The sequence below is a fragment of the Parasteatoda tepidariorum genome, chromosome 9 (genome assembly GCF_982258835.1).
Source record: "Parasteatoda tepidariorum strain Cologne lab strain chromosome 9, Ptep-v5.0, whole genome shotgun sequence".
Lineage (NCBI taxonomy): Eukaryota > Metazoa > Arthropoda > Arachnida > Araneae > Theridiidae > Parasteatoda > Parasteatoda tepidariorum.
This window is the reverse complement of record NC_141763.1, coordinates 22,247,470-22,266,685: the sequence shown is the minus strand read 5'-3', so window position 1 is coordinate 22,266,685 and position 19,216 is coordinate 22,247,470. Positions and strand designations below refer to the sequence as shown.

The window sequence follows — 19,216 nt, the reverse complement described above, 5'->3', positions numbered from 1 at the left end:
CAGTTATAAATTTGTTTCTGGTGTACATACATAAGCTGAAAATAATTAAAATAAGCTGAATTATGGCTTACCTTAAAATTAAAACTCAAAAGAACTGCTATAAATTTCTAAAATGGTTATTAAGGAAAACATATTGCTTTATTAAAGAAGTTAATTATTTTGATTTGAAAAGAGCGACAGGAAATATTAATGGAATATTTTATAAATGCTTGTTTTTTTTCTTCATAATTTGTTCAATATATTGTTATAAAAAGTTTTACATTTTCCTTTAAAAAATTCCATTTTGATTTCATTTGCATTTAATAGAAATATCTTCATAAAAGCAACCACAAGATTAAATAAGTTATGAATTATAGGTTGGATTAAATATAATCAAAACTCATCACTGGCTATAAAAAGTGCAAACTCGTGGAACCCCTTTAACTTTCCCACGGAACCCTAGGGTTAAGCGGAACACCATTTGAGAACCGCTGTTTTATATCGGCAGCTTCACAGTTAAAAAAAAAAAGTTGGTAACACAGACAACAAATAAAAGTCTTTTGTTTTTTAAATAAAGAACAAAATACCAAATGAGGGATAAAACAGATTTTATTGCATTTACAGCAACATAACATACAGAACACAGTCTGTTTCTTTCACGTTGAGGTAAAACTCCTTACAATCCTAAAAAGCAATCCCTGAAAAACCTACAAAATGTCTGCTTATAGGTTCTTCTGTATTCTTAATCAACAGCAATTTTTCTTCTCTTTTTACAAGAATAAACAAGTAATCTTGATTTATGTTAAAAATTGCTCATAATTTCTTTAAATCTACTAGTCTTTTTTATATATATATGAAATATATGTACTTATTAAACGTAAAAGCAAAACTGGGAGTTAGTAAAAATGTTATTTGCAAATAGAAGAAATTTTCAACTTCAAAAAAATATGTTAACGACTAAATGTAACTGACATACAAACTTCAAATTAAGCACTGAAATCGTTAAGAAATGCCAACTGTAGTCAATATGCTAATTTTCCACATCGTCACTGAAATGCTCAACATATTCGTTTGAAGTTTTACCCCTGTTATATTAATTGACCCTTTAAATAACTTTAACAATTAAACACAGATATTTAAATTTATAGATATGAACACAATAATGAAAATTTCAAATGTTTTAAATTAATAGCATTAACATTCTAACAGTAACTTTTCTAAATTAAAAAAAAAATTAAATGGCAAAAGATATTTTTTAATTTTTTAAGAGCAATAAATGTAAGATTGGCCTAGTTATAGTATTTTTTACTTGTAAAACAAATCTAATCTGAGCAAAAAAGTGCCAAAATTAAACAAAAATTAAATTGGATTTTTTTTTCCACAAGTTATAAGATGATAAATATTTCCATATTTTTTTTTTAAATCAAATTTACAGATATTTTTTATAATTATTTTTTTAAAAAAAGAGGAAACTTTTCCTTAGTCAAATATCATAATCTATAGCTGCAATAAAATATAGTCAATGGTTGGCATACAAGTGAATGAAATGAAAGAATTTCTATAGTATAAAAATAAACAACCACAAAATAAATAGATAAAAAGCTGATGTTTCAATACAAAATTAGAAAATTCATAATTGAAATAAGAATTTTTGATCAGTGATTAGAAGCTAAAACAAAACCAATAATTATAAATTCATTACACTTAGTATATCAAAATTTAAAATAATACTTTATAAACATTCTATTGTTTATATATAATAACAAATACATTGCTTGATTAATTAGTTGCTTTTAATTAACTTTATTTCCGAAATTCCCACCACCTGTATCAATATACTTTATTCTTACTTCAAGTATATCATTATACTCTACAAAGAGAAACATATGGAATGTAATGAAATATAACAAAAACAGATATACACACAAAATCATTAGGCCAAAAACAGGCATTTCTTATCAGTTTGTTGCTTTGAGACACGCACACCATTTGCCATGCCATCTTAATCGCAATATTCCCGAACTGTAGTCTAAATTTGCATGAGAACCCCATACATTAGTAGGTAGTAAATGAAAATACATTAGTACATGAAAATTTTAAGGCATCTTTTGCTCATGGTGATTAATGGAGTTTGAGTAGATTTTAGAATGTAGGAGGATAGGTGTTTATTAAGCCCTTCCTTCTCGCTTCCGTGAAAATGACGGGGTGAGGTTTCGCCCCCTATTTCTCGCTCCCGTGATAATTCCGGGCTGGAGTGTTCCGTAGTAACGTGCCAATAAGAATAAAACTAATTAATTTCTTTTGCCAGAAAAACATTTTATTTCTAATTTTACACACCAGATGGCAGCACTAACAAATTAAAATAGGCACTTTTACGACCGTTTTGTTGAAAATTAACCGACCGTTAAAGGGTTAAGAATGTATGGTAATTGGCACTTGGGTCTCAAAACCACAAACTAGAAAGAATATCCTGTTCAGAACCTTAGTAAACTAACAATTCAGACACAAGGGTTGGGTATGATAATTTTATTAACAATCATTTAAGGCAGTCTGTAATGTTTGGCTACATTTTGCAAAAACTGATGGCAAATCTCTAAAAATAAACACTATGGCACAGTAAAAAAATCAAAACTAAATAGTAAGTTCTAATTACTCTGAAGAAGAAGAAAAAAAAACATGGTTATTAGCCAACAATTACAGAATGCCTAACGTAAAGTTTTTTTTTCTTTTCATCGTTATATTTTTTTTACAACTCCAATCAACAGTAGTACAATTGAAGTATTCACAGAAATAAGATGCGCCAAATTTGGCTGAAAACTGTACAAATGCCTGACTGCTAAAATAAGTACACTTATACACCCAGCCAGATAAATTGACATCACAAGTAAGTTCTCTCTCTAAGCCCTAAGACAATTAGTTTTAGGATTAACTACAACAAGCATGCGTTTTTAAAGATACAACACACATATGTTATTTTAAATACAGACAAAGAAAAAATGTTCAAAAATTTCGATATGTGTTTCCGATTTTTATTATGACCTACGATGATGTGCGAAGGTTAGAGGATTAATTCACTTTTTTTCTTCCCTAGCTAGCATTGTAGACTTACAAAACTCCAACTGGTGCTGTTGTAAGAGCTTACAAAGCTCCAACTAGTGTTGTAAGAGCTTACAAAATTCCAGCTAGTGTAGCTAGTACCACTGTAAGAACTCCAGCTAGTGGTGTAAAAAGCTTACAAAACACAAGTAGTGCTGTAAGAAACTCAAGCTAGTGATGTTGTAAGAGCTTACGAAACGTTTGACCTTTACCGCCTGGATTTGCAGGTCAGGGTTTGTCTTTACAGAAAGTAATAATGGCTCAACAGAATAAATGCTCAAGCCAGAGTTTTTTCCAAGAAATATTTACTTTTTAAATCACGAAATTTGTTTTTAAGTTTCAACAGCATAAGCGAAAGTAAATGCAAACCCTGAACTTAATCCTAAAAAATTTAGGATCTAGGATCACTTGTGCAAATAACTACCGTTTCACAATTGGTTTACTCTCTAAGAGCTACGGTGTATTTAAAAAAAAGGGGGAAATCCACAATAATAAGTGAAGTGTTCGATCAGGTAGTTATGGTGTGCGACAATTTGTGCAAATTGTGGGAATCGAGAGGCATGTCAAACCACACTGTAAAGGCTAAGCGTTTGCAAAATGTTTTTCACCACATCAAGTTAGCGTTTACTTCCAAGCATAGAAATAGGAAATGATTAAACAATGTCTGTTTAAATTGAACCCGTGAAGAACTTATGGGAAATTTTAAGTACCTCCAAATTACTAAGATACTTTGCGCGCATATATAATATATATGTATACTTTAAGAAGGATTACACAGGAACTCAAATTTACCACATTTTATGGCACTAGTATGACACATACATAAGTATATATATATATATAAATCGATGGCCTAATAAAGATGATCCCTTCGTTCAATGAGAAATTAACACTGTAAAAGAAAAATAATAAAACTGCACTAGGTAATTTACAAGAGAAAAAAAAAATAGACAAAAAAACAATTTTACAATAGACTGTCAACAGCAGCTTATTGTGAAAGTTCTAGAAATTGGTATCCGCATACAATCTCTAAAGTAGCTGGGGGATTCGCTGAATCTTCCAGATTGATGTCCACTCTTCCAGTTGTTTTAGGTGCAAAGCCAAACAGCTATCTCTGGAATGCATGTATGTGGATACGTGGAAATGCTTGCTCAGAAGTTGAGAGTTGAGTCATCCCACTCCAACTCTTTGGTTTTGGTCTTCTGGGCTCCCCCAGCATCTTCTTCTTCTTCCTCAGAGGACTCCCCGTCGTCACGGTAGCTGCTCCCATCATCAGAGCTCTCGCTGTCGTCTTCTTCGTTTAGAGGTCGTGTACTTTGATCCTGCTCAATTTGCTGGAAAAAAAAGGAATAATATTGATGAATTAAAGGGTGGTAAAATAAACACTTTAACTAAGAGAAAAAAGTAATGCTTATTTCCTTCCTCTTTAATAATTCAAAAAAATGAATTTGTTTTTATCATAAATATGATTAACAAAATTGTAATAAAATGGTTAAAGTTTGCTAATTTGAAGACATCTCAAATTCTGTGTTGGGATTTTTTTTTTAAAATTTAAGATGAATTAAACTGTTAGTAAAATTTTCTAAACATCTTTTTACCTCTTAAATTAAAAATAAATAAATAAAAAAAAAACAACCTTAACTATTTGACTAAAATTTTTTATGCTTCATAAGGATTCAAGCAAATAAAATAAATTTAAAATTAAACAAATTTATTACTTAGAACTACTTTAGAGGAAGAAAATATGAATTACAGTACACTCTCGATTATTCGTGCGCGGATTATCCGGTTTGCGGTTTATCCGTGCTCCTTTCAAAGTCACAAAATTTTTTTTAAAGAGAAACATTTTCAAGATTATGATGCATGAATAGAAATCTTGTCAAATCAGTCTCGCCATTTATTAACAGAATATGAATCTAATGTTTTTTATTGATAATAATCGCTGCAATGAAGTTATAACACTTTTTGAAATCAATATTCATTATTGATGCAGTATATGGAATATCATGGTCTACGTTATCGTGGAGAAAGATCGCTTGATGAACTATCTTCTTCAGATATTGAAGAATATGATATAACAGTATTTTTGAACAAGGAAAAGAAATCAAAGATCAGGAAAATTCGCTTCAAAGTGATGTATGTGAGCTTGACTTCCAGTATTTAACAGATGAGGAAATTGTTACTAACTGTGTTGTTAAATCAAATAGTGATGATGCAGAAGATGTAATAAATGAGGGAAATACAATTCCTGATTCTGCTGCTCTACAATCTGTGGAAACTTTATTTGATTGATCATATGGGAGAATGAGGATTTGATTACGGTGACATTACTACGGTGCGTAAAATATGTGTCAATATACGGCAAGAGATGAACAAACAGCAGAAGCAAAGACGCATTTCACATTTTTTTAAGCAGTAAATGTTAAATTCCTAGTTTGATGTTATACAGCATGCAAATGTAAGTAATGTTTATATTTTTTGTACTGATGTTCTTTTTTTCTTTAATAAAAAGGAGTTTTCGGATTATCCGTGTTTTTCGATTGTCCGTGCGACCCGTCCCGCTGATTAACCCGGATAATCGGGAGTGCACTGTACTTTTAACCCGGGAAGACTCGCGACGGGCCTCTCGGGCCCGGTCATTACAAAACTATACTGCAGAAAATCACCCCTTCAACGAAAATGGACCGGATTCACGGTAGCTGCGTTGAAGGTCACCTACACACTGACCACACGCATTTCAGGAATGTACGACCCCCCCTTTTCTGAGAAAATTCCGATTCGGGCTTCTGAGGCCCGATGCGAGCGCTCGCGATTGTCATTTCAGATTGTGAATGTGAAGGGAGAGGCTGTGAAATGTATCGCTCTTTAACCTATAAGGAAGAAATGAAGCGTTTGGAAACCTTATTAGCTGAAGTTTCAACTGATGAGGAATCTATTAATGAGGATGATGAAGAAACTGTTGACACGCAACAATATAGTGATCATCAGTCAAGTTCAGAAGAAGATTTAGATTCATCTAGTGATTTTGATTTTACTGAATCCGTTGGGTACTATATTGGCAAAGATAAAGTAACTAAATGGAATAAAAATGAACCAAGACGAAACGTGAGAACTCCAGCTCACAATATCGTTACAAAATTGCCTGGAAATGTTGGTGTTGCAAGAAACGTATCCTGCCCTATCGAATCATGGAAGTTGCTTATCGACGAAATAATAACAACGAGTATTGTGGAATGCACAAACATTTATATACAATCAATTGCAGGCAATTTCCAAAGAAAAAGAGATGCTCGTGAGACAAATATGACGGAAATAAGAGCATTTATTGGCCTTCTTTATTTAGCGGGAATTCACAAATCCTCACATGTAAATGTCCGTGATATTTGGAATACCGATGGCACAGGGCTTGAAATTTTTCATCGGACTATGTCATATAATCGCTTTTTATTCCTAATGAGATGCATAAGATTCGATGATATTACTGATCGTCCTTCAAGAAGAGCACAGGATAAATTGGCTCCCATACGATCTATTTTTGAAAAATTTGTTGCAAACTGCCAACATGTGTACAGTCTCGGGGAGTTTGTCACTATAGATGAAAAGTTAGAACCCTTTAGAGGTAAATGTTCCTTTCGTCAGTATATTCCAAGTAAACCTGCCAAGTATGGAATTAAAATATTCGCTTTGGTTGATTCTAGGACATTTTATACTTGGAATCTTGAAATTTATGCAGGGGCTCAACCAGAAGGTCCATATAAAGTAGAAAATACTCCCGATAAAATTGTCAAGAGGTTAGTTGAACCGATTTACAACTCTGGATGCAATCTCACAGTTGACAATTGGTATACTAGTTATGTATTAGCGAAAGATCTCCTTCAAAAGAAAATTACATTTGTAGGAACTGTCAGAAAAAATAAAAGAGAACTACCAGAAGAATTCATTTCTGGGAAGAAACGAGAAGTGTATTCCTCTTTATTTGGATTTCAGAAGAATACGACTTTGGTATCCTACGTACCGAAAAAAAATAAATGTGTGGTACTTTTGTCTACCATGCACAATGATGGTGCAATTGATGTTTCAACTGCAGAAGCCAGGAAACCAGAAATAATAACATTTTACAATCTGACGAAGGGAGCTGTAGATGTAGTTGATGAAATGTCAGCTACTTATTCCACTGCAATAATTAGTAATAGATGGCCGATGACAGTATTTTTCAGTATTTTGAATACTGCAGCCATAAATGCGCGAATTTTACTATTATCTGCGAAATCACCACTGCTCCAATACAAAAAAAGGAGTTTATTTTTTAAAGATCTGGCGTTAGAGCTTCTGAAGGAGCATGTAGAAAAAAGAAGTTTGCAGCCGACGCTTCCACGCGAATTGCGTGAAAAAATAGATAGCGGCCGCATTGAAAATTATGAAGCACCACCGGCTAAAAAACAAAATTGTTCAAGAAAAAGGTGTCATATCTGCCCCAGCAAAATTGACAGAAAATCGCAAATTTCTTGTGCTAAATGTTCAAAAAATGTATGCGGAGAGCATAGCATTGTTATTTGCAGAATATGCCAGTAATATGTAAGTTTTGTTACAATTATAGTAAATGTAATAAACATTATTTAATTGGAAAAATACTTCATAATTTTTTAATTGTTCAAAATTTAATAAATAGATAGCGTGAAAAAATAGATAGCGGCCGCATTGAAAATTATGAAGCACCACCGGCTAAAAAACAAAAATGTTCAAGAAAAAGGTGTCATATCATTTAATAAATAGATAGCGTGAAAAAATAGTAATTTTTTCATAATTCATAATAATTTTCATAATTTTTCATAATTCATAATTTTTTAATTGTTCAAAATTTAATATTAATTGCATGTATAGCTTAAAAAAAGTTTTTCAAAATTTTATTGTAAATATATCATTAAACTTTTTTAAACTTGCTGTTTTAAAAAATATTTTATTTCTTATTTACCCATATATAATTCTAAGTTGAAAACACAAATCTTTTAAGCTCAGCGAATTGATTTTACCGTTTTCTTAAGCGAAAATCCGCTCCGGGCCTATGAAGCCCGTCGCGCGCTCTCGTGTGACGATAAGTAGCGCGAGTTCTCCCGGGTTAAAATAATTATATATTTTAGGCAATCTAAAAAATAGAACATATTACATTAATACATTTTACAGCTAATAGCTATTTCAAAAGCTAAAAAGTAATTATTAAGTTGACCAGTGTCTCCCCAAAACTAAAAAAACTTTTAGCAAAAGTTTCTAAAAAAGGACATTCAGAAATTAATTCCTTTATATTTTTAATTTTATATTCTGAAAGCAGAAATGCCTGGCAGCTTTTCTAAAAAAAAATAATAATAATAAATAAATAAATAATAATAATAAATAAATAATTTTAATAATAATAATTTAAAATAATTGTAAAGTATTATGTTTTTGAATTTTTTTTTCCAGTTTTAATGGGATGCTAGTCAGTTTATTAATACACCAATTAATGAGACAAAAATCGATAAATTCAACATTTAATTACACTTTTTAATTAGTACTATGTATAATCATTTTTTTCAAAATAACACATTAGACAGGGTTCCATTAAAGTTTCATAACATACTATAGAATATGAATTATGATATCTATACATAAAATTGAATACAGTAACTTTCTGAGGCAGACTTGGTTATTTGAGACTGATTCCCAAATATGTGACACATTGCTTTTTCTTTAATATACATTTAAACTTTTTTTTTTCTTAATTGGAAAGAGGTCAATATAGGATTTTATACCAGGGTTTAAAATATTTATACCAGGGTTTGCATTTTTGTCAACAATTTACAAAAAAAATGGAATATTAATTATACAAAAGTAGATTTTGAAAAAGAATTGCTTTTGAAGTTAGAATTTTGCAAAAGGTCCATTTAATAATTTATTGAACTTAATTTTTTTTTCTTCTAAATTTACCCATTGAATTAGACATAATGAATTTAGTGAATCTATTTGACCGTTTCATTAAAAAAAATTTAGGAAATTCTCTTTGAGGCTATGAATTTCGTATTTAAAATTATGAATTTGAGGCAATGTTCTTAAGAGATTGAGTGTAAATAAATACTCAATCTCTTAAGACCTTTTACAAAATTCATAGCTTCGAAAAGAATTTCCTAAATTTTTTTTTTAATGAAACGGTCAAAAAAGATTCGCTATTATTCCTAACTGATCCTTGAATTAAGAACTTAGTTAATCCTTTAGAAAATTTGGGGAAATCTTTTTTTAGGGTCCTAATTTTAATGAAGAGACTTATTTTTTTTAAATAAAAAAAATTAACTTACTATTGATTAGGGCAGAAATCTTGAATAAAAATATATATCAAAAGAAATGAGGAAAGGGAAGGAAAAGACTTACATCCATAGGATTGACTATGATAGTGAGAGAAGAGTCGTCCCAAGCCATTTCTTGGTCTTCGTCTCTGGATTCTCTGGATCTGTGATGTGCAGCACGGATTCGGATCACCCCTAAAACTATCATAAACACCAAGAATCCCACACACACTACAATGATGATGGCTACAGCATGACCTGAAAACAATGTCTCTTTAATTTGTGCTCTTTCTTAAACAAAGGGTGACATTTAATGTTATATACACATACATCTGAAAATTCTTATACATTATTTTAAAATTATAAGATTTCTTTCTCTTTCTAACTTGGTGTTTATGGTAGTTTTAGGATCAACCGTAAACTATCATAAACACCAAGAATCTCGCAAATACTACAGCTATGATGGTTACATCAAGACCTACAAACACAACAGTCTCTTTAATGTGCTTTTCTTTTTTCAATTTTGAAAGTTCTTAAACAACTATAAAATTGTGAAAAATTTTTTTTTTGCAAATCAACGATTAGAATTCTTAGCCCGGTAAATAAATGCATTTAAAAAAGCTTCAAGATTTTTTTTAAAAAAAAATAGTACTCTTTTTCTTAAATATACAGATATTTTTTTAAATTAACAAAACCTTTTCTTAAATAAACAGATATTTTAGTACAGTTTAGATGTGCTGCGATGGTTCAGTGGTTAAAGCACTGAACCATTAATGTGAAGGATTCTTGTTTAAAACATAGTGGTTTAAAGTCTATACAGCTTCAGATTGCTGTCTAAATAATCATACACTTTGAGGCATACATTTTTCCTTATTTTAACATTACCTAAGTTAAAACTGAAAAAGGATACACAGATGCATTTTTTAGTCCAACTTATGGACTCCTAAACCACTCCTTAGAGTTAACTGCAGTTATGTATAATATGCATGAACCACATTCATGGAAAATTCGTCACCATTGTGGAAAAATTTTTAGTATATTATTCAAAAGAAAAAACCGTTGAAATTCCTACATCCTAACAAGCAGATCAATCTAGCAGAGATAAATAAAATAATTTTTTCTATGTTTCACGCCGGACACTTTTCCAGCGATTACGTCTTTGCATTCGACTTTCAAGCATGCTAATATAAAGGATGAGTGTTTTCTTATTTTCTCTACCTACACTAAAGCGATTTAAAATCACACATCGCTATTCATATTTACTGGACTTAAGATGGCACATCATGTTTCGCATTTTCCCAATTTTATATCAAATAGCATGCTTTGCATTTACGCAATTTAAAAGCCACTATTATGTATTAATGCAATTTTAAAATTAAATATTGATACCCGTATTTGTGCGATTTAAAAAATTATACATTGAGATTCATGTTGATACAATGAAATAAAAAAAAGTAACAAATTTTGTTTATACAGAATGAAGTCATATCAAATATTATTAAGAATCCTTTTCAAAATATTACAAAAAAATTCCTATAGAAATGAAACAAAAAGTACACATACATAATGGGTATCATAAATAAATATATTTAAACAAGAAAAAAAGAACTCATAAATCACAGCACATGTAGACGAATGAAATAAAGAACAAGGCAAGTTGATTGCAGGAAGAAATAGGGAGGAGTTGAAAGACAATTAATGGTAACACCTAAACCTCCAATAAGACTTGTCATCAATTATTCATCCTCCAATTAAACTTGTTTTGGTATAAAATTTATCTTCCACTATTGTGATCTGTCAAACTTTGTGACAGCATTTATATTTTCGCCTTGCTTAAATACCAAATTTCAACTCTTAATATATATACATTTTTGCTTTTATTTTTGAAAAGTATAAAAATGTACATTAACAGCTGTCTTTACAAAACGATTTATGTATAACAATCAATAGCTTACTTGCGGATGTCTTAGCTATCGCTTCGCTTCCTTCTCCGAGGCCATTGTCCATGAATCCAGCTGCACGGACTTTGGCCTCCTTGAACTCAACTTTGTGGTCATGCACTTGGGCATGGTTTACGGGTTCTAGAGGCGGTTTGGGATCTGCCTCATGACCAGGTTCTGCCCTTGGGTGAATGACAGTCAGCTGAAACAAAATGGTGTTAGCATATGAAACAGTAAAACCCTTATTATGTAATTGAATAACAATCTGGAGTTTTGCTTCGCCTATATTCATAAATGACGGAGGAAATTTCTTGATGCCTTAAAACAAATTTATTAATCTACTTCTTCTTCATAATCTTTGCATAATAATAATTCTTAATAATAATAACAATCATGAGCAGTTCTTACCTTGCTATGAGTTATAAAACATAAATTGTAAATCACATGAATAAGAATTGCTAGGGATCAAGCTAAGATTTTTCTTTTCGCAAAATGCGAAAGAAAATAGCCAACATGTGAGTATAAAAATAACTATTTTTGCTGAAATTCAAAAGGAAATTTCCATGTTTCCTTAAGGAATTTCCTTAATCCCTACCTAAAACCCTGAGAATGTAATCTTTAGATTCTTATATCAAGTGAGCATGAATTTTGATTAGGAATCAAGTTAATAAGACTCGCAATATGCTTTAAAAAGTTATACTAACTAATGTCTAACTTGATTTATCATTGAATTTAATCACACAATTCATATGAGCTCATTTTAAGGTATAAGATTAGAAAATTAAGTGTTTCTAATTGTTACATTATGACCTAAATATGTTGACCTTTGTAATCTTCTCCTTCACTGTTCCTTCTTTAAAAACAAAATATTATAAGAAGTTATTGTACGAATTCACTTTATGATACCAATTATCTATTTTTATTATTTGTATTCATAGTTACAGTCATATTCACCTATGTTTGACCAATAAACCTTTAAACAGAATTGGAATTTTATTATCAAGTGAAGAAATAAAATATGAAAAATTACTTTACATTTCATTACTTAATTAAACAATGTCATTACTTTACTTTACATTTTCATTTCCTATTTAATTAATAGATAATTTGCAATAACGCCTGTAATTTGAGGGTTTGATTAGAATTCTTTTTGGTTCACTAATAAACCTTTTGCAAAAATTCAATTCAAAAATAAAAAAGATTAAAATTTAAAACAAAAATAATTTATTTAAACGCTTGACAAAATGACAATGTAGGGAATATACTGAAAAGCATAATTTTGTAAACAATTTCCTAATTTAGATATATAGTTTTTAAAATAAAGTTAAGAGATTACAATAGAAACCGGATAACTCAAAGTAGACAGGACCGAGTTGACCTCCAACTTTTCAAAACTTAATATTTAAAAAAATATGTAAATAAAGGGAAACAACACAATTTTTAAATTTCAGAATTTAAATTAAAAAATAATTATTTAAAGAATATTTACTAACATTAAAGGATCAGGGTACATTTACTACACTACACCACGTTACAATATTCATTATATTACAGCATCAGTTTAATTGTACCTTAATTATCTAAAAGATTTTTAACACACTATTCACATGTTTCAATGTTCAACACACAAAATTGTTTTTCAACAATCAGTCCTAGTAATAGTCTTGAAATTAATCATAGTAATTGTTTCGCATGTTGTGTGTATGCATTTGTTATTATTTAGAAACAAGACTGAATATTTTCCCCACTAGCTCTGATTTATGGGAAACTCAAACAATCGAGACTACTGTATTCAGATTTTTTTTTAATGATACGTAACACAAAAACAAAAAAATCTCAAAAGGTATATTATAAATGAATTAAGATCTTTAAAAATAAACCACGATGAAATTGCAGTCAATAAATACAATCTTTTCACAAAAACATATTACATTAGTTTTTTAGCAAACAAATGTAATAACTTTTTTTTATAACAAATTAATTACATCAGTTTTAAAAGTAAAAAAGAGGCTTTTTATAAATTCTTAATGACTTCTGTTAAAGAAGTCGTATTCTGGCTATAAAAAGTCATAAGACAAAAACAGAAAAGTTATTAAAAAAATTATATTAGCAAAAATAACAAAATAAAAACTATACTTACAGTTTGTATATACTCATTGCTTACAAAGCGGCCATTCAACTCGGAGCAAACCAACTTGAAGGCACGGTTAAGGTAATAGGCAGGCTTTCTGTTGTAATAAACTATTTGACGTAACACTAAGTCATAATTATGAATAGTGTCAGCCCCTAAACAAAACAAAAAATTACAATTAAACAACACAAATTTTTTTTAAAAAAAAAAACACTAATATTACACTGTCAAGCATATGAAAATAAATTTTTACCAACGTAAATATTTCCAACTTATTTTCTTAGCACATTTAAAAAATATAAATTAGTAAACATTCCAAAATTAATTTATTTTGATAATAAAATAGACAGGTCAAGACTAAAATTGTTGCTTATTTATAAAGATTGGCATTAAAACATTTTGTAATAAAATGTATACAAGATGTGGAAACAATCAAATATCTTAAATAGTCATTGAATCGAAATTCGGAGATCATGTGTAAAATATTTTTAAAAGATGCATCCAAAGATACCAAGCTCAACAAGTCATAATCTTAATAAATCCATGCACTTTAACAGACTAAGTTTAAGCACCCCAACACTTCTGGAACTGCTACAGTTTACAGACACAGGCAGAAACATGCAATTGGGAGAAAGGACAGAACTGGATTTTGGGTAACAAAAGGTTCACATCTAGAACCTTCGTAGCATCACCTCGTCTGTCTTTGCACATTGCTTAGTTGTAATAAACAATCATTTAAAATAACTCTGAAACCATTTAAAATCACAAACCATTTAAAATAACTCTGTATGTTCCAGATTGCGATTACTTAGAAGATTAAGAAACCGAAACCATAAAAAAAGATATGTTAAACTGAGATAAAATATGGTTTTGCATCAGATTTTTCAACTTAAAATATTGTCTAAATAAGTTAATTAGCATATTTGAAGTTATCCTTACAAATCAGTATAATTGAATTTCTGCATGTTTACTTCAGATAGTAGTTTGAGCCGGGATGGCACAGAGGATAGAGCGTTTACCTTCCAATTATGTGAACCGGGTTTGAATCCCAGCGATAGCTGGTTGATGTGAATTCCGCTCCGGCTCGTACCGACCACAGTGATGACGCAAAGATATCCTCTGTAAAAAGGGGATTGCCATTGTGCTAACCGTGAAAGGTTTTAGTGGTTTTCCTTTCCATGCAATGCAAATGCGGGTTAGTTTCATAAAAAAATCCTCCATGAAGGCAAATTTCTTCCAATACTTGATCCAGGAGTTCCCTTGTCTTCTGGATTGAGTTCAAAATTACAAGGTTACGGAGTTCAGCATTAGTAGTCGTAAGCCCAAAATTGGGTCAGATTTTCAACGATGGTTATAAAATAGCAGCTTGAAATTTATAATTTATCATATTACAGATTTAGTTGCACAACAGAGTATAAAGTGACGACTGAAATTCGCATCCACTATACTTTAGACGGATGTCTGCTTTTTCATTTTCTTGAAAAATGCAGTGGTTAAGAATCCAATGAAGAATCCACTTTAACCCAAACAAAATTATTCGATAAAAAAGCATTTTAGTTTCCTCTTCAAGATAAGAATTACTTATTGTGAAGAAATAGAGCAAAAATTGCAGACTGGGAGTCAATACAAAAATACTTTCTTAAGTGGTATGCATGGTTTAGTATGGCAAATTTTTTGCTTTCTATCTCAGCATCAAATTTTGTGACAAGAAACCACAAGATTAGATTCCTTGGATTATAGGCCAGCCCCGGTTGAGCTTCCTTACAAAACCATCTGGGCGCAATGATGGAGCTATTCATCTCTAGGTCAAAAGTGATTTACGGTCTTAGGTTTTTCCTTTTGCACATTGCTCCAACATGAAAAGAGGTATAATTAAATTTGAAAAATAGTACACACTCACCAAAAATAACGAGACCGTCCTTGTTTTCTTTAAAATGAATACTGAGGTGAGCCATAAGGCTGATGGGAAGTTTGAAATATTCATGGTCAGGGTTGAGGGGTGGGTATACTTGAACAGTGCAAGAGTCCAGCTTGTGGTCCAAAGAAACGAGGCTGTTATCCATGCCGTTGTGCATGGGCACCTCCTCATCTTGATCTTGACTGATGAGGACAGAGACAGAGGCAAAAAGCTGAATGCCCTGCTTGAATGCTTCATATTCTCTGGCTAAGTTTGGAGTACCGTTGATGGTAATACTGGGAAGTTCTGGCTGCAAAACCATTATATAAGCTTCCACTGATGGTACTTTGACGGTTTTACCCTTTGAACACCTGTGAAACAAATTTGATATTCAATAAGAGATGTACAGTACTTTCAATATTTTTCTACATAAATTGAAATAATACAATATGTAAAAGCCTTTTCTCTCTCTCAATCTTTAAAAGAATAGATGAATGAATGAATCATAATATAATATTGATAAAGTGAAATATATTTAGTTGGTCAGCATTATAATTTAGATGGTGTTGTCCATTAAGGCAGAGGGGGTGAGATTCTTCTTGTTTCCTGTGGCGCCATTTATAGACAAGAATTCGACTTCTGCCACACCCATTTATAGGGCGGTCCCATTCGCCCACAGATCGAAATTTTGACCTGAACCAGAATCAAATTCAGCACCCCCAGAGGTATTGATTTGTTATTGGAACATTAAGGACTTTGTAACCAGGCAGATTTAACGCTCACCAGTTCCCATTTACTACACGAGGAGTCTTCGGGCGGCTGGATTCGAACTCCTGCTTTCACAAGCATGAGTCCAGCGCCCTGCCAACCATACTATCTCAAACTTATATCATAAACTTATCTAAATTAATTGTTATAATTCAGCCGGAATAAAACAAAAATATTATACAATCTTTTTATAAGTAGACCATCTGCTTAAGCAAATTCTTATAAGGTTAAACAAATTTATCAACTTATACATGTTTTACTTTCCAAGATCTGAAAATTATAAGATGAATTTTGTCCTCTTAGCTTGGAAGTAATAATTATTATTTGTAAAGAAATTATTTTATTGTTAAACTTATATAGCATATAATTAAAAATAATAAGTAGTATTTTAGAACAGAATAAACTTAAATTTTGTAAAGAATAATTTAACATTCATGTTTAAGCATTTCATAAGATAAGCAGGTACACCACAAATTAAAAGATTGAACACTAATTTATACAGTAAAAAATTAGCTTAGAGTTAATTTTATTTTAAAAGCTGATAATTTCAGATTTTTTAAAAGTATTTAAATATTTGAATACATTACAATTCAAATTTTTTAATCATTTTAAAATTCAATAAAAAAAAGCCCTTAAAAAATCTTTCTTGCAACTTTGAGTAAACTAATTTAGAAATAAATATAAAGCATTTTTGATTCACACAATTAATTTTTGAAATCTGAAAAAATATGTAAGAATAACTAAATTTATAATATTTTTTCTTGATCACATGTCACCTCCATACTTTTAGGATCATGTATTCAAGTCTGTCATATGAAAAAAAAATATTTATTCAGAGCAGAGAACATATATCTGTTCATAATGCAAACTTTCACTTCCTTTAAACCTTTGGCAAATAAGAATTGGATCAAAAATTGCTAAAAAAACTTTAAAAAAATTTTGAACTGATTTACTGTATATCCTGGTATATAAGTCGATTTTTCAAACTCCAATATGTTACGAAAATCAGGAGGTCAACTTATACACCGCCAATTAAGTCAGACATTCATTGATCATAAAATATCGGTGCATTTTACAAACTATTAGATAGATATAAATAACTCAGTATCAATTTACTTCCTTCAAAAACTATTTTTTATATGTTACACACAATTCATTTTGCATTTTCTCTACATATATTCAAAAAATATAACACAGCGAAAACTCTTAAAGCATACCATAAAGCTGCAAATTTAAAGATTCTGGAATGTCTCTTGAGTTGGATTCAATAACATTAGTAGCGTAATCATATGGGCCCTACTTAGCAATGCATTCTACTTAAACCTTACCTGCTTAGTCTTGTGAAAAAGTCTTCAACCCCATCCAAAGAATTTTATATTCCACACTTTTTTAAAAACTTTACAAGAATATTTGAATCTATATTTTGCCACACGTCTAGTATTGCCACATGACCTCTATAGGAGTAGCGTGGACATTTCCTCCTTTTGTAACAGGGTTCCCACTCTTTTCTCAAAGCAAAAATTAAGCACTTTTAAGGACTTTTATCAAAAAAATTAAGGACCTTAAAAATGGCACAATGATTATTTATCATCAAATAAAACATCATAGATTAATAATAATAGATTAAAAAATGGAATAGCTTTTCTTCAACTCAGTCATCCTTTAAAAAAATTTTAAAAAAAACTACATAAAATAATGTTTAATACTAATAATCTGCATTTAATTAAAATTAAATTGCATTCAATTACCTCACGTAAGCTTTTAAGAATATAAAGAAAGAAAAAACTCAAAGAATACAGATTAAACATTAAGATTTTCTATTTTAAAAATAGAAAAAAACTGGGTAAACAGATAGAAATATATAAATTAAGATGGTAAATTCATTAAATTAATAAAAATATTATTTTGAGTGCTCTAATACCAAACCAAGACAAAAAGAAACTAACAAATATAAGCTTATTGAAGTTAAGACAATTATTTTAAACTAAGTAAAACCTAATTATAATAAGCTAAAGACTTATTAAAATCACAAAATTAATATAAAAATTTAATGATTAAAATCGGAATATATTTAGTACTAGGGGAAAAGAAATAAATAAACTACAAGGAAAACTTAAAATAAGTGCTAACATAAATATTGAAACACAGGACAAGGCAGGATGTAATGATCAATTGAAATAAAAATGAAAAAATTGCATATCTAGAAATTGAAATGAAATAATTCATTAAGTACAAAATTTATTTAAGGGAAAAAACAACAAAACGTAGGGGAATCAAAAACATCATTTATAAAAAGAGATAAAAATCTTTATAAAATAGTCTGCTTTCAGTTATAAAAAATGCTTAACACTGTGTGTGATAAGCAATACTGCACCTCTGAGGAATTAGAATTTTTTCAATTAAAAAGTATTGTGTCTTGTATAGATATTAAAGGAACTAAATAATAGACAATAAAAAATTTTTGTCATAATAATTTAAGTATTGTCTGAAATTATAAAAGAATAATTTGTCAAATAAATCGAAGGTAATGAAAATTGTATGCAAATATATATATTATAATACTATTTTATAAAATAGGAGATAATGAATAGTGATTTGGCCGAATAGTCAAATATCCGGCCAAATCAATTGGCCGCCTACCCAGTGATCAAACAACATTTTAAAAAAAAAACATCAAGAAGTATTATAGTTTATGTAAAAATAGGCCTGGGCGTTGTAAGAAATTTTATATCGTGATCGATCGTCAGTTAGGCATCGTGATTTAACATATGTTTGAAATTTATCAATCAGAAATCTTTAAATCAATCAAAAATAAATAAAAGAAAGAAATCTAAAACAAAAGAAAATTTTAATTCTCCCCAAAAAATTGCTTCTATAACATCAATAGTATTGCTTAATTTTTTGAATTAAAATAAAGATGAATTGATTTAAGACTGTCTTAAAGTAAAAACAAACACAAGCTTTATTTTAATTTTTCTTTAAAACTAAAAATGACTTCGATTTTTTAAAAATAATAATAAAACTGTTACAAAATATTTTACATACATTAAAATTAAAAAAAAAGAAGAAAAAAAAGAAATTAATTGTTGAA

At 29.9% G+C, this 19,216-nt stretch overlaps 1 protein-coding gene across 1 annotated transcript in view; it reads right to left on the bottom strand.

Annotated features, from left to right (window-relative positions):
* Window positions 1-570: 570 nt before the first annotated feature.
* Cals (calsyntenin 1) overlaps window positions 571-19,216 on the bottom strand; it is a 248,623-nt gene continuing 229,977 nt past the window's right edge. Inside the window, exons 12-16 of the mRNA XM_087151032.1 lie at window positions 15,361-15,728; window positions 13,470-13,615; window positions 11,345-11,531; window positions 9,475-9,647; window positions 571-4,409 (exon numbers count right to left, since the gene is read on the bottom strand). Coding sequence (XP_087007158.1) covers window positions 4,227-4,409; window positions 9,475-9,647; window positions 11,345-11,531; window positions 13,470-13,615; window positions 15,361-15,728 — 1,057 coding nt within the window. The 3' untranslated portion in view covers window positions 571-4,226. The remainder of the gene's footprint in view (window positions 4,410-9,474; window positions 9,648-11,344; window positions 11,532-13,469; window positions 13,616-15,360; window positions 15,729-19,216) is intronic.